The 15,874-nt window shown below is 34.6% G+C and overlaps 1 protein-coding gene across 3 annotated transcripts; it reads left to right on the forward strand.

Annotated features, from left to right (window-relative positions):
- The first annotated feature begins 3,802 nt into the window (after positions 1-3,802).
- On the forward strand, positions 3,803-10,104 carry LOC102577712 (sucrose synthase 2). Of its 3 annotated transcripts, none has more exon segments than NM_001287982.1 (14): positions 3,803-3,895; positions 6,322-6,447; positions 6,570-6,696; positions 6,786-6,937; positions 7,015-7,207; positions 7,313-7,648; positions 7,735-7,830; positions 7,924-8,097; positions 8,193-8,309; positions 8,419-8,585; positions 8,675-8,899; positions 8,980-9,543; positions 9,628-9,766; positions 9,847-10,038. In NM_001287982.1, coding segments are annotated over 13 exon segments (2,418 nt in total). In that variant the 5' UTR covers positions 3,803-3,895; positions 6,322-6,349; the 3' UTR covers positions 9,877-10,038.
- Positions 10,105-15,874: the final 5,770 nt, after the last annotated feature.

The following is a 15,874-nucleotide window of genomic DNA, read 5'->3' on the forward strand; positions in this document are numbered from 1 at the left end:
AAATTTGTTTTTCAACTCACTTTTATTTTTTGAAATTGTATTGGAGCTCATTTAAGCATGAACATTTTTCAAATATATTTAGCAAAAATATAACTAAATATAAATTTATCTTTGATGATCTAATAAATTCTAAGTAAAGTAAAAAATATTATAAATTTATGATCAAATGCCTACGTAATTTCTCTACATTGAAAATCAAGAAAAATGTGCATATATAAGTGGCATATAATTTAAAAAAATCACTATTTCAAAATCTTTATAAAAGATTAGCACACACGGAAGTCAAAAATGAATTTAACATTACATAATGCATACATAATTTTAAAAAAATAATATTTTTAACATCATTATACACACACATATATATGTTTGTGTGTAAGTTATTCTGATGAAGAAAAACATACAATTATGATAAACACTTTCACCGAAAAAGTAAGCAATTGGTATACATGATTGTCAAATGATGCAAAGGGAATCATAAAAAACAATACTATAGAAGGATTTAAAAAGTCCCTCCAAGAAGGAATAAAAACCCTTGTACAATTCATAGGAAACAAATTCCTAGGTGGAAAAGGAACAACCACTCTAAATAGAGAAAAAGAAAGATTAATTGCAAAAAAAACAATTAGAAAAATTACAAATTTGCAAAATGAGTTATATTCAAGAATACACTTGTAAATTCGAAGAATATTATTATAAAATATTTGATAGTAGTAAAGAAATACAACCATATCTTGAAAAATACTATAAAAAATTATATATATATAATGTTATTTTTTTAAGGGGCGTGAAATATAAAATAGTGAAAACTAAATAGAAACGGAGGGAGTAATACTATAAAGTTATTAATAAATAAATTTGAAAATCTAATTCTTAATTTCAATTCAAAACACACGTAATACGTAATATAAGATGCAATTGGTTTAAGGATGATAGAGTCAAAAGAGAAAAGGAACCTTTGAAAATTCAAGAAATCCAGTACAATCAAAACATTAACATAGACCATAGTACTGTCGTCAATTAACTTTTATTTTCCCTGTGCAAGTAATAAAAAAAATGTCATTATTGTAAACACACTAAGGGGTCGTTTGATGTTAACGATAACTTAAAATAGTCTTGAGATTAAATTATAGTGCCACTTAATTTGTTGTTTGGTTGGCAAGTCTGGAATAACTTATCCCGGGATTAATAATTAGTACCGGGATAAGTTATTCCTTCCCATGGGTGGTATAGTAATCCCGGGATAACTTATTCCGGAATAAAATGATTAAATGACAAAAATGTCCCTTTAAACACTTTTTATACATCACTTTTCACATTCATGAAGGGTATTTTTGTAAACTTATATGTTGTTCTTCATATTTATTATTTTGAATACAACAAACCAAACACTCAATAAAAAATAATCTTAACATAACTTATCCCATCATGATTAATTCCAACATAACTTATTTCATCATAACTAATCCATCAAAACTTGAATTCAAACGAAACGATTCATAACAAATAAAATAGTTTAAAGGTCAAATCCTGAGCACAAATCAAATATAGTATAGCCCCAACAAATTGACATAAAAAAAGGTTTTAAAGTCATTATTAAGGAAACGGGTCGGGTCCACCAATATTAAACTCAACAAAGAATGAGTCCATTGGATTAGTGTTAAATACAGAAGCACCAAAAGTGGTTTTGGATAAAACAACGGTGAAACTGGAAGACATACTGACAAGGGGAGTAGGAAGGAAGGTACATGCATGTTAAAACATTTTCATTGGACAAAATTGTTATGTGAGATGAATAAAATTACGAATTTAATCGCCAAAATAAAAATAATCAGCAATAAATTGCTTTTTTTAAAAAAGTCTTATGTGGTACAAATTTAAATTAATTATATATATATATATGTATCATTTCTTTCTTTAATTAAGATTTATACGCAGGGGTGGTAAAAACTAAACTCACAAAAAATGTTATTTGTTTATTGTTATTGAGTTATTAGGTTAACCGTTTTTATAATGATTTTGCAAAGAAAATTTATCAAATTATTGGTTCGAATTTTGATTTTAAAAATATTTACCCAATAACTCATTAAGAAGGTAGTGATTTACTACTTTACCCATATATAAATATTAAATATTAATCTCCGTATTTTATTGGTTAGTGTATGTGTCCTTTAGCCTTCAGTTCACACTTCATATTAACTTTGAGTTTACAATTTCACATTATACAGAACTTCAAAACCTAAAGTAAGAACCATATTCCTCTTAATTTTTTCGTTGTGTTGCACTTATATATAGTTCTTTTCATATTAGCTATACTTGTTTCTATTTTATGAGCGTTCTGTAAATTAGTTACATTATTATTTTGTCGCATTAAATTATTGAAGAAGTCATATATTTGTTTTATAAGCAATTTTTTATTGGTTAGATCGAAAATCGAATCTTTAAGGATCAAACCGATAAAGATATCTTATTGATTTATTGTATTTAAAAACTGAAAATCGATAAATCATAGTGATAGTATATAAAACAAAACAGCTGATGTACATCCCTAATTATACAATATAAATCTTAATTAGACGAATTTACAATATAAATATCGAACATTGGATAAATAAATAAAGTGATCAAGCACTATATATTGTTTTCATGGTATTATTTTTCTCATGTCAAACCCAAGGTCTTGAAAATGTGAACTTAGTTTTCTTTCTTTTCAAAAAAAGAAAATTGAAAAAGAGGTAATTGGTTATTCAATGAACTCAACGGCCAACAACTACCACAATTACCGTGAGATGAGATTTGTACCAAAAAAGTTAAATGGATAAATAATTTAAAATAGTTACTACAAATTATAAATCATAAAGTTGAAGTGAATCTTAAAGTGAAGATAAAATTATCTTTATATAATTTATAAATTATGAGTTGGAACCATAAGATTATCTACTAAATTATACCTCTTGAAGTGCGATCATTTCCTAAATTAACATTAAGTACATCAAGTTATCCTTTATTTTCTATAGGTTGTGTTTGGTATGAAGGAAGAAACATTTTCTTTTTATTTGCTTTTTTTTAAGTTCAATTAATAATTTCTTTTGAAAAGTATTTTTTCTAAGAAAATAAATTATTTAAAAAATGAAGGTAAATGTCTTTCCTCTCTTGTGAAAGCAGGAAAAATAAGTTTTATTAGTAACATTAATGGTATTCTTCCATCCTTTTAAGTTTCAGACACACTTCATTTTCATCTTAGCCCCCTATTCTGATCACTCTTCAACTTCAATATTATTTTTCTAGATTATAATATACAATTCATTTTAGTATCATATTTTTTACTTACGTATCAAATATGAAAAAGAAAATTCATATTTTTTTCATGATTTTTTTTTTTAAAAAGAACATTTTTCTTGGATGAGCAAATCCGAAATTATAAAATTGTGTTTTTAAGAAAGTTTTTCTTTTCTTATTCGGTATTCGATATCTATACTAGAGTCTAACTAATCTGAATTCATATCATGTAGGGCCTAGTCAAGGAAAACCCTCCTTGATTATAATTTTTTTTTTATATATTTAGAATTTAAATCTGAAACCTCTAATTAAGTATACAGTGTGATGTGATGGTGTTTCTTAAAAAGAGCTTACTAGGCACTTAGCAAGAATTGATTGATATTCGTAGCATTTTGTTTGTATAATAAATAAAGTGATCCACTTGAGAAGACTCTACGTACACATTTTGTTTTGTATAAAAAGGGACCTCTACCATTCCATTCCTCATCACCATTCATAAGCAACACTCTTTCATTTGCTTCTTTTGATTTCCATCTTTGTGTTTCCTCCATCCATTTCATTACTTCCCTCTATTTATTCCTTTCAATATTCCTCTCTTTCCTTTTTATTCAAAAAAAGGTAAAACCTGCAACTCACATTTCTTTATGTTACGTCGGTGCGTAAGAATTTTGTTTCTCATTCATCATCATTCAAATTTTATCTTTTTCTCATCCGTAGATGTTAAAAAAAAGAAGGAATAATTTTCAGTTGCATTTGCTTGCACTACTACTCTTCTTCATCTACCTTTCGATTTTCAGAGTATCCTTTTTTGTTACCACCTCTTTTTGTCATATTCTGCTTTGTTACATGATGATCATTTTGCAAAATTTTTTTTCGTTTGTTGATAGAAAAGTCTGTTTCCTCAATTAGTCAGGTTCTAGAGTTATACTCTGCAAATTCTAATTTTACTTCCTCTGTTTTTTTTTCCAAATCTTTGACAAAATTTATTGACAGAAAAGTCTATTCGAAACCATCACTGCTAGAAAACAATGCGTTATCCTTTGAAACATAAAACATAATTTGTCGAGAAGACAAATCAAAAATAAGAAACAAAAATCCTCACATCTCTTTTCTTCTTTTTCTCCTGTTAGTACTGCTCTGTTTTTCTTCTCTCTGTTTTTTTTTTCATTTACTCAAACTGTTGTTTCCTTATTCTAGCTATTTTGTTTGTTTCCTTGCGTCTAAACAAGTAGTTTTCGAGCTTGGTGGAATGGTTAAGATTCTTTTTTATCTTTAGTTTGTTTAGTCAGACTTGAGTTTCAGATATTGAATGATTAAAAAAAAAGTAGTTCTAATTCAAGACGTATTTTATCTTCATGATAATGTTTTAGTATTTGATTTCGTCACAATTTCTTCCTAGTTTTTTGTTTTTTGTGTTAGATGTTGAAGGGGAAATTTTGTTGTTGTTTACTAGATGCTAGATGGCATATTCTTTCACTTTATTCCTTTTAAAATAAATATATGAAGGGTACCTATTGATCAAATATATATAGTATGTGTTTTTTATTTAATTGTTTAATTATTGTGTGGTCCAAGTAAAACAGTGAAATACGACTACTAGTAACATATATTTTTTTTAAGGGAAAAGGCTCAAATATGCCATCAAACTTTTAGAAAAGGCTCATTTATGCCATCCGTTAAAAGTTTAGCTCATTTATGCCATTGCTGTTAAAGAAAAGGCTCATCCATGCCATTTTTTTTAACTCCGGTTTTGCAAAACCATTTTTTACACACCAAACATGGTTTAACACTTTTCTATTGGTGTTTTTGGATCAAATGCACATTTTTTACTTCACATCCTTAAGAACACCAAGAACACATAAAGAACATTAACAATTCCCAAATTTCAAACTTATTCAATTCTTCATGAATCGCCTCAAATTTCAAGAGTAGTTTCGCTCCGAGCTAGATACCAAAACTCAATTTCTTTTGAAGCTCGAATTCAACCTAACTCAACAAGATCCAATTGAAATTTTTTCGAAGTTTCAAAACTTGAACATTCTTTAATGGTAGATTCTCCAAAACTTCAAATCATTTGAAATTTTGAACATAAACTCAAAAAACACTAGTCAACAAAGATCTAATGGTAAAAACAAGAATCAAAGCAAATTTTGAAATTTTGGGACTGTATTTTTGTTTTTTGGAATATATATTTTTAAATATGGGTGAATTTTTTGAACTCTACAAATGATTTTAGAATTTTTGTTTTTTTAAAAAAGAAATTAATGGTGTAGCCGAAATTTGAGATGATTTCGTGAAGAATTGAAGATGTTGAAAATTTTGGAGTTGTTTATGTTCTTCATGTGTTCTTGGTGTTTTTAAAGAAAAACAAGCAAAAAAATGTACATTTGATCCAAAAACACCAATAGAAAAGTGTTAAACCATGTTTGGTGTAGTAAAAAAATGGTTTTTGCAAAAACCGGAGTTAAAAAAAATGGCATGGATGAGCCTTTTCTTTAACAGCAATGGCATAAATGAGCCTAAACTTTTAACGGATGGCATAAATGAGCCTTTTCTAAAAATTCGATGGCATATTTGAGCCTTTTCCCTTTTTTTAATAATAGGAAGATCAGTGCAAGTTCTCTCTGTTGTGTTTTTATTGGGCCACATTTATCTTGGTTGTCACGTATTGTATTCTGCATTTATTTGATAACTCTCATGTCATTATATTGGTAGGTCTGCTAGTTTTTATTATTCCGTCCCTCTCATATTTCGAAATACGTTAGTTTGATTAGATATGAAGTTCATGAAATAAAACCAAAAAATTTATGATTTTAGGTAGGATATTTGAATTGAAAAACTTACTAGAATATTTTTATTTTTTTGGAAAATATTATAGTAGTAGTGCTAGGTGGGGTTGAAAATTTGTACTACTATATTCTAGATCATTGGAAAATTAGGTGACTTATTTTTCCCACAATCTCATCTCTTTTAATAATAATAGTAGTAATATGTTAAATATTTTTATGATTTTTGAGTTAACAGTATTTTGTTTGTGTGTTGAAAGTCATCTTGAGGATTTGCAGGTGCAATGGCTGAACGTGTTCTGACTCGTGTTCACAGCCTTCGTGAACGTCTTGATGCTACTTTGGCTGCTCATCGCAATGAAATTTTGCTCTTTCTTTCAAGGTATGGTTTTAGAGCAATCTTCTTGCCTTTTGATTTAGTTGCTGTTGTTTGCCCGTTTAGTTTCGCTTGGTATGTTGTACAAGCATAAGTAGTTTAATCATGAGTTATTCTTGGTGTATTAGGATCGAAAGCCACGGAAAAGGGATCTTGAAACCTCACCAGCTGCTGGCTGAGTTTGAATCAATTCACAAAGAAGACAAAGACAAACTGAATGATCATGCCTTTGAAGAAGTCCTGAAATCCACTCAGGTAACTTGGTTTTATTGTATTGAATTTTCTTACTAAGCTATCAGTTTGTGCTTGCATTTGAAATATTTATGTGTTATTCGTCATACTAGGAAGCAATTGTTTTACCCCCATGGGTTGCACTTGCTATTCGTCTGAGGCCCGGTGTGTGGGAATATGTCCGTGTGAATGTTAATGCTCTTATTGTTGAGGAGCTGACTGTGCCTGAGTTTTTGCAATTCAAGGAAGAACTTGTTAACGGAACGTAAGTTTTACGTTTGAATTTGATGATTAGTTATCTAATTAACATTTTGATTAATGTTGTGATTTTCCCTGATGCAGTTCCAACGATAACTTTGTTCTTGAATTGGATTTTGAGCCCTTCACTGCATCATTTCCCAAACCAACCCTCACCAAATCAATTGGAAATGGAGTTGAATTCCTCAACAGGCACCTCTCTGCTAAAATGTTCCATGACAAGGAAAGCATGACCCCTCTTCTCGAGTTTCTTCGAGTTCACCACTACAAGGGAAAGGTAAATTTACTGTTTCTGATAGTGCTTTTCCTCCGCTAAATTAATTTCCAGTATTTTTGCATCCAATAAATGATTAACATGTTCCAACTATCATTTTCTGTGCAGACAATGATGCTAAATGATAGAATTCAGAATTTGTATACTCTCCAAAAAGTCCTGAGGAAGGCTGAGGAATACCTCACCACCCTTTCCCCAGAAACGTCATACTCGGCATTTGAGCACAAGTTCCAAGAAATTGGCTTGGAGAGGGGTTGGGGTGACACCGCAGAGCGTGTTCTAGAGATGATCTGCATGCTCCTGGATCTCCTCGAGGCTCCTGACTCGTGTACTCTTGAGAAGTTCCTTAGTAGAATTCCTATGGTTTTCAATGTAGTTATACTTTCACCTCATGGATATTTCGCCCAGGAAAATGTCTTGGGTTACCCCGACACTGGTGGCCAGGTGCATTGCTTATTTGTGATCTCTTTGTCTTATTCCTTCGAAACCTATTGCTGCAAGTGCTGAGTTCCCATTCCTTTAATTTGCAGGTTGTCTATATTTTGGATCAAGTTCCTGCCTTGGAGCGTGAGATGCTCAAGCGCATAAAGGAGCAAGGACTTGATATCAAACCACGTATTCTTATTGTTAGTATTCTCAGAAATTGTGCTTATAGATTATGATTATGCAGGATTTTGATTTGTTCTAATGCAACATCTGATCTTTGTTTAAATTCGCAGGTTACTCGGCTTCTGCCTGATGCAGTTGGTACCACTTGTGGTCAGCGACTTGAGAAAGTATTTGGAACTGAGCATTCACATATTCTTAGGGTCCCCTTTAGGACTGAAAAGGGCATTGTTCGCAAATGGATCTCTCGTTTTGAAGTCTGGCCATACATGGAGACTTTCATTGAGGTGAAGCAACCTTTCTGTATTCATTTTTCAATCTTCTAGTTGATTTTTGCAGCAATTTTCTACTTACACTAAAATTGTGACTTTTAATACATTAGGATGTGGGGAAAGAAATAACCGCAGAACTGCAAGCTAAGCCCGACCTTATTATTGGAAACTATAGTGAGGGAAACCTCGCTGCCTCCTTGTTGGCTCACAAGTTAGGTGTAACACAGGTCTGTAACATTGGTCACATGTATAAGATTAACTTTGCATTTCCTTTCATTTGGAACTCAAAGTTTTAAGAATTCTCTTCCGTTTTGTCTACTTTGCCTTGATCTGCAGTGCACCATTGCTCATGCATTGGAGAAAACCAAATATCCTGATTCTGACATTTACTTGAACAAATTTGACGAGAAATATCACTTCTCAGCTCAGTTTACCGCTGATCTTATAGCAATGAATCACACTGATTTCATCATCACCAGCACCTTCCAGGAGATAGCAGGAAGGTATGACATCAATTTCGTGCTCTGATTAAATTGTTCTTCTTCCTGTTTCGTTGTGTTTGATCCTAAATCTTTTTTCTCAATTTTTTTAGCAAGGACACCGTTGGACAGTATGAGAGCCACATGGCCTTCACAATGCCTGGATTGTATAGAGTTGTTCATGGCATTGACGTGTTTGATCCCAAATTCAACATTGTGTCACCAGGAGCTGATGTGAATCTCTATTTCCCATACTCCGAAAAGGAAAAGAGATTGACAACTTTTCACCCTGAAATCGAAGACTTGCTGTTTAGCGATGTCGAGAATGAAGAACACCTGTATGTTTCTATAATAGTGCAAAATTGTGTTTACTGATATAAACAAGTTTGTACTGAATTGATTTATGTTCCTATATCAGGTGTGTATTGAAGAACAGGAATAAGCCCATCATATTCACCATGGCAAGATTGGACCGAGTGAAGAATTTAACTGGACTCGTCGAGTGGTATGCTAAGAATCCACGACTAAGGGAGTTGGTTAACCTTGTTGTGGTTGGTGGAGACCGAAGAAAGGAATCCAAAGACTTGGAAGAGCAGGCAGAGATGAAGAAGATGTATGAACTTATAAAGACTCACAATTTGAATGGCCAGTTCCGATGGATTTCTTCCCAGATGAACCGCGTGAGGAATGGGGAACTCTACAGGTACATTGCTGACACCAGGGGAGCTTTCGTGCAACCTGCATTCTACGAGGCTTTTGGTCTGACTGTTGTTGAGGCCATGAGCTGCGGTTTGCCTACATTTGCAACAAATCAAGGTGGTCCAGCTGAGATCATCGTTCACGGGAAGTCTGGTTTCCAAATTGATCCATACCATGGCGAGCAGGCTGCTGATCTTCTGGCTGATTTCTTTGAGAAATGTAAGGTAGACCCTTCACATTGGGAAGCCATTTCTGAGGGTGGCCTTAAGCGTATACAAGAGAAGTAAGCTGCTCATCTTTTCGTCCTACCACATGATCATTATTGAGTGCATTAATTCAAAGTGATTCTAATCTCCTGTTGCTGTAGGTACACATGGCAAATCTACTCCGATCGGCTGTTGACACTAGCTGCTGTTTACGGGTTCTGGAAGCACGTTTCCAAGCTCGATCGTCTTGAAATTCGTCGTTATCTTGAGATGTTTTATGCTCTCAAATTCCGCAAGCTGGTAAGTCTCTCTGCTTTCTGCACTTTTCCAATTGTCTAAAGCAACTACTAATGGAACTTCTCTATTTTGTTTTGATTCAGGCTCAACTTGTTCCATTGGCTGTTGAGTAAATTGACAAAGAGGAGAAGGCTTCTGCCTAATTGTTATCCATATTGTCCTTTAGAAATTGTTTGTCCTAGTTTGCTTTTCCCCCACATTTGATGTTTGAGAACTGAATTGTCTTTTTTATTTGCATTTTTTCCCTTCTGTAGTCATGAAGAGGATTGCAAATTTGACATTATGTAGTGTTACTGTGAATAAAATATCAAATTTCAATCTGCTCTATCCATCTTTTTAACCATTCTCTTATTGGAATTAAACACATTCTCTCTGCTTTCACAAGTGAGTGATAAAGTCTGCGTACATATCAACTTCTCTAGATCTTGTTTGTGGGATTACATTGAGTTTGTTGTCTATTTTAAAATATACTTCTTCCGTTCAACAATAATTGTCTACTATACTATTTTGTGTGTCAAACAATATTTGTCCACTTTATGAAATTAATGAATAATTTAACACTTAGTTTCTAATGTACCCTTATAATTAATTATAGTCATTTCTCTATTACATTTTTCAAGACATTATATTTATTATATTTCAGGGGTGATATAGTAAAATAAACTTTTTATTTATAATTTTTTAAGAAGGGCGCAAATTAAATAGAAAAAGTCTTTTTTGTCATTCCAAGTTATTGTCAAGGTCAATTTTGCCAACCACCTTGGAGACAACTATATTGGATAGTGATGAAATTCTTATCCTATATTTGACAAAAGGTCAAAAGAAGAATAAAAGCTAAACTTTTTTACATTGATAGCCTTGATGAGAGACCCTATTCCATTTGGGATATTCTCTAGAAGAAAAATAATTTTGTCCTTGAAATTGAAAGAGATAACTATGAAATAAAAATGTGGGCAAAAAGAAGTATATATCATTAGACTTCTAGGAGTCATTCTCGGGTCTATTTCTTGTGTTCCAATTATGGGATGGATGGATTTTTTTTAAAAATAATTGGGGCTAGGAAATGGAGAAATAGGAAAAAGAATTATGAGAATTCGAATCTTTATCAAGAAGATAAAGTTCACATAGTCAATCAATTGAGCAATTTAGATTCTCATGACTTAAGAGGAATTGTTGGAATATTCTACGGTTAATTAGAGGTTTGATACACGTGTAGTACCTCCTAATAACAATGTATTTCATACTCATGTGGATTATTTGCTTTTTCTTTGCTTCTACATCTCTAAATGAGACATACATAAATTGGACGGACCAATAATAAAACTTGGTTTCTTACGTTACTACATGGGTATTACCTCATAACAATAATGCATTCAATACTCGGATGGAGGAATGATCTCAACTATTGACGTAATCTTTATCTTGTTCCAAAAACTCTATAAAAAAATGGATATTTACATCCACTTCTTTAGAAGTTAATTACTTAGATTCACGCTAGTTTGCAAATTGCAATATTACGTTCATTACCACATTTTCGGCCTCGGATATATGTATCTGCCTCTTCTAGATACATGTATCCAAGATACATGTAAGACAAATACATATCAATTAGTGTGTCTAATTAAGATTTATAATTGAAAATCATTAATGAAGGAGTACGTCTAATTAAGGGATATAATTGAAAGTCATTAATGAAGGAGAAAATCACTCTTTTAACAACTTTAGAGGATATGACATATTACAATTCCTAAAAAAAATCAAAACAATTAAAATCCATTTTTTTGGCGATTCAGTAAAATTTACACTTCTTAACATGGATTCTTGAACTCTTATTCAGATACATACGTATATTTTACTAGATACATTTACACTTAATTAAATAAAATGATAAAAATTAGATACATATAATCTTAATTCAATAATGTGTTACATACATCAATAATGTGCGAGATACATTAATATATAGTGTGTCAAATATATGCGTAAATCTCCAATACATGCGTATATTTTGTCAAACACATATACATTTAATCAGATACACTGATAAAAACTAGAAACATATAATCTTTGCTCATTAATGTGTTAGATATATCAATAATGTGCTAGATATATGCGTAAGTCTCTGCTTATTGAAACTTTTTGGCTGATTTGACATCTAACCACGACGGTGTTTGCTTCACCTTTTGCTTTGTTGATGTGAGAAACAGTGCTCCGTGGCTATGACTTACCATCAACATCTCGGAGTCGAAGAAAATGATGAGTTGGCGCTGATGATTTTTCATTGGAGAAAATTAAATTAAGAAAATCTTAAATCAATAGAGTTTTACCTTAACTTTTGAAAATCAGAAGACATGACAAATAAAAATTTGTCACATATACATAACTTAGAACAATTGTTAAGTAGATACAAACCTCAAATTAGTGTGCTCTTGTTCCAAATTTCAATTTTAAAATTTTAATGGTGAAAATCGTGGCGAGGAGAATGAAGGAAGAGATAAATGTGGTAGAGGATGTGGAGTGGGAGGCTGATGAGATACATATAGTTTGATTGTTATTAAAGCATGAATTGGGGACGGTGACAGTAAAATATGAATTGAGGATGGTTTAATTATGCATATAACTAATCTAGACTATTTCTTTTTAGGAATATATGTATCTGAAGGTATTTTCTCATTCTATGGTATAAAACTCTTAACTAGTGATATTGTTTGAAAGTATAGTTAGGATTAGTATACATGATAGTGATGTGCATTTAATAGGAAAAATTACCTAATTACACAATCTTTTTTAACCATATTTTCTAAAATTTTCTACCATTTGAAAAAATTACAATAATGTAATGAGCCTCCAGGTCATTTCTGTGTACCCTACTTCTTTTTGTCGTTTAGAGCGTTCCTATAACGACCCCAAATCATTTATGACTTGCTGGCACTGACTGTTCGGTCGCTTGGTCGTTCGTTTGGATCTTGTGCAGCTTTCCGTGTTTTAGAGACCTTAAAGCTTAAATAGTTGACTTTAGTCGAAACGTCATGTAACGACCTCAGAATGGAATTCTGACGGTTCCATCAGCTCCGAAATGGCCAAGCTAGGCTAGTAGCATGACTGGCACGAGTATCGAGGCCTTCGATGTGAGTTTGGATCATTAGGCGTTTTAGCCTTTGAAATTTGGCCTAAGGTGACTTTGGTCAACATTCTTGGAAAACGTGCTCGGATGAAAATTTCGTCAGCGCAGTTATCCCCGGAATGTCGAGTTTGGTCCAGAACGACCTTTCGTTCGACTCTCGAGGCCTCCAGACTCATTCCGAGCCCCAAATTATGTCCCATTTTGGGACATGAGCTCGGGGAACTGATTATGACCTATTTTTGGAGTTAATTCTAGAATTTCCAACGCAGGTCCCACTTTCCCCATTTTGACCCCGAAATTGGTTTGTCTCTGTTTCTTGTGATGTTAGTGTCTAAACGATCGTAATAACATTTTGACGCTATTTTTTATAGCGTGGCAGCATTTCGAGGCCGTTCGAAAAGGGAAAGCTCCGGAGAAGTGATTTGGAGCACGCGTGATCGGCCTACAGGTAGGATACGGCTTCCCTCTCTTAGATTGAGCTCGAGCATGTGAATGCATGTTGATTAGTTGGGATTTGGGTTGGGTAGTTATTGAATCATGCATAGGTATTTAGAAATCATGTTTTCGACCAATATAAGGAATTATCGGGTAACTGTAAGTATGCTATGTGTTATTAATTGACCCTCTTTGCTATGTGGAGTACATGTATGCTTGATTACTATTTATTGAAGTATGTTGGGCCTTAGTTTAGGTTTGACTAGGGCTTGCCTTAGAAATGCGTGATTCGGAACTGTTAGGCCTTAGTTTTACCCCGATGTCACTCGGTCGACTTAGATCCCTGTAGACTGGTGTAGCAGACTTGAGTATGATAGTTTTGGCCTTAGCTAGGTGATACGTTTGCTCCGACGATAGTTATCCTTATTCCTCTGATGCTACGGCTTCACGAGTTACGTCGGTGACACTGGGTTCCGCTTCATGATTTGAAGTTGGTTTTCGATTCAGTCCAAGGACTTACATTGATTGGCTAAGTGTGGACGGCGTTCCACAGACATTTATGATCATGAATCGATTGAGACTCTTTCAGCAGCTACATTGGCAACTTTGTCGAGCATCCGAATTCGAGCTCCGGCCTCGATTTCATTGATATTTTTGAAGAGCATCCGGTTCAAGGTCCGGCCTCGATCACCCGGATACTTATATAGAGCATCTAGTTAAAGGTCCAACCTCAATTACTTGATACTTGTGATTGGTTACTTGGGTACTTCTGGTAAGCATTCGGTTCGAGGTCCAGCCTCCGTACTGTCATATTCTACTAATTGGGTTTGATGTTCTGGTTTGATGTTCTCCGGTCTTGGGTTCTGTTCTCTTTAGTTATAGTTATTTAGTGTACTATTCGAGCTTATGGGGTCCGTTCGGGTTTCATTTAAACTTGCGCACGAGTGTACCTTCTAGGCTTATGGGGTCTAGTTAGCTGTAGTTAGCTTATATATTACTTTAGTTAGTTCTTTCTACACTTGTGTGCATTCCATTGTTTACTTAGACTTCCACTCTTGACCTCTGTTTGTTCTATTCCTTCTCTTCATATTGCCTTTACTCTTCAAGCTCAGTTGGCTTATGATGCCTACTAGGTACCTGTTTTTTTGGTACTCATCCTACGCTCTGCATTTGTTTTCGTGATGCAGGTCCGAGCACTAGTGGCCAGCGTTGACATCATTCTTGGAGCAGTCTGATCCGGAGACGGGGGTAAGCACACGACATTTTGTACTATTTCAGTCTCCATCTGTATATAGACTTGTCTTGTACCTTTCGAGACAGTCCATTTTTTTGTGGTCCATTTTTTAGACTTGTACTCGTTTTGTTAGTAGTTCTGTACTAGTGACTTCCAGGTTCTGGGAGGGATCTTTATTTGTATATATATGTTTCGGTTTGCTTCCGCCTGTTTATATTGTTATCTTATATTTTGCCTACTCTTGTTTAGTTTCTGCCCTCAGTCTCATTACTTGCTATTTCGGGTTACATGTTGGCTTACCTACTGGTGGGTTATAGTAGGTGCCATCATGACTCGAGAAATCAGGTTGTGACAAGTTAGTATCAGATCCCCAGGTTCACTGGTCTCACTTGTATAGAGATAACATTTAGTAGAGTTCTGCGGATTAGTGCGGAGACGTCTGTAACTTATCTTCGGGAGGCTGCAGGATGTCTTTAGAAAGATTTCCTTTTTTGTTTCACTTTCGTGCGATGTGTGTCTTATTGGTTCCTTGAAATCTCACTTGTTTCACTCTTTTGATGGATGACTCACACGCGAGGCGACGCAACCGGGGGTGATGCACCCGTGCCTGCAGACAGATCCCCAACTTGGAGTAGATGCCGACCCCGAGGTCGAGGCAGGGCCACATCACTGGCTCGAGATAGGGAGGAGGAGTCCCAGGCATCATTGTACCTCCACATCCAGTGGGGACGGGGCCAGCCCAGCCACCACCTGCACCAGCTGCAGCTCCTGATCTTTGTGCCCTGTTGACTCAGATACTAGCAGCTATTAGGGAGATGCGACATACACCAGCCCCAGCACCAGCTCTAGCTCCCGCAGGGTCAGCCTGCTGTAGCGGCACCAGAGGTTCAGCCGCCACTAGTTCATGTGGCCTCCTAGCCAGACTTAGAGGACGGGGAGATGCCACTGCGCGAGTAGAAGATGCTCGGGGTATTCCAGAGGTTGGCACTGACGATATTCTCATGGGCGATATGAGAGGACGCCTACGAGTTCCAGCTCACTTGCCAGGAGCAACTATAGTCATTAGGCCTCTTGGAGTCGAGAGGAGCCGACTTCACCGCTCATCAGTTTCGTGGGCCAGCTAGGAAGTGGTGGCGCACGTATCGAGAGTCCAGGCCAGCTGGATCGCCTCTTATAGCTTGGGGTGAATTCTTAGAGGCTTTCTTGGCCCTATTCATACCACGGAGCATCAGGGATAGGCTTTGTGATCAGTTCTCTAGATTGGAGCAGGGCCATATGACCGTCTCAGAGTACGAGGCGAGGTTTCATTAGTTGTCTT

Source organism: Solanum tuberosum, unplaced genomic scaffold (genome assembly GCF_000226075.1).
Source record: "Solanum tuberosum cultivar DM 1-3 516 R44 unplaced genomic scaffold, SolTub_3.0 scf00157, whole genome shotgun sequence".
Taxonomy (NCBI): Eukaryota; Viridiplantae; Streptophyta; class Magnoliopsida; order Solanales; family Solanaceae; genus Solanum; species Solanum tuberosum.

What these genes read in the sequence shown, in the direction of transcription:
- LOC102577712 (XM_006353704.2), top strand. An exon ending in AAGTCCTGAAATCCACTCAG is followed by an intron (nt 6,697 to 6,785) that starts GTAACTTGGTTT and finishes TCGTCATACTAG; the next exon opens with GAAGCAATTGTTTTACCCCC. An exon ending in GAAGAACTTGTTAACGGAAC is followed by an intron (nt 6,938 to 7,014) that starts GTAAGTTTTACG and finishes TCCCTGATGCAG; the next exon opens with TTCCAACGATAACTTTGTTC.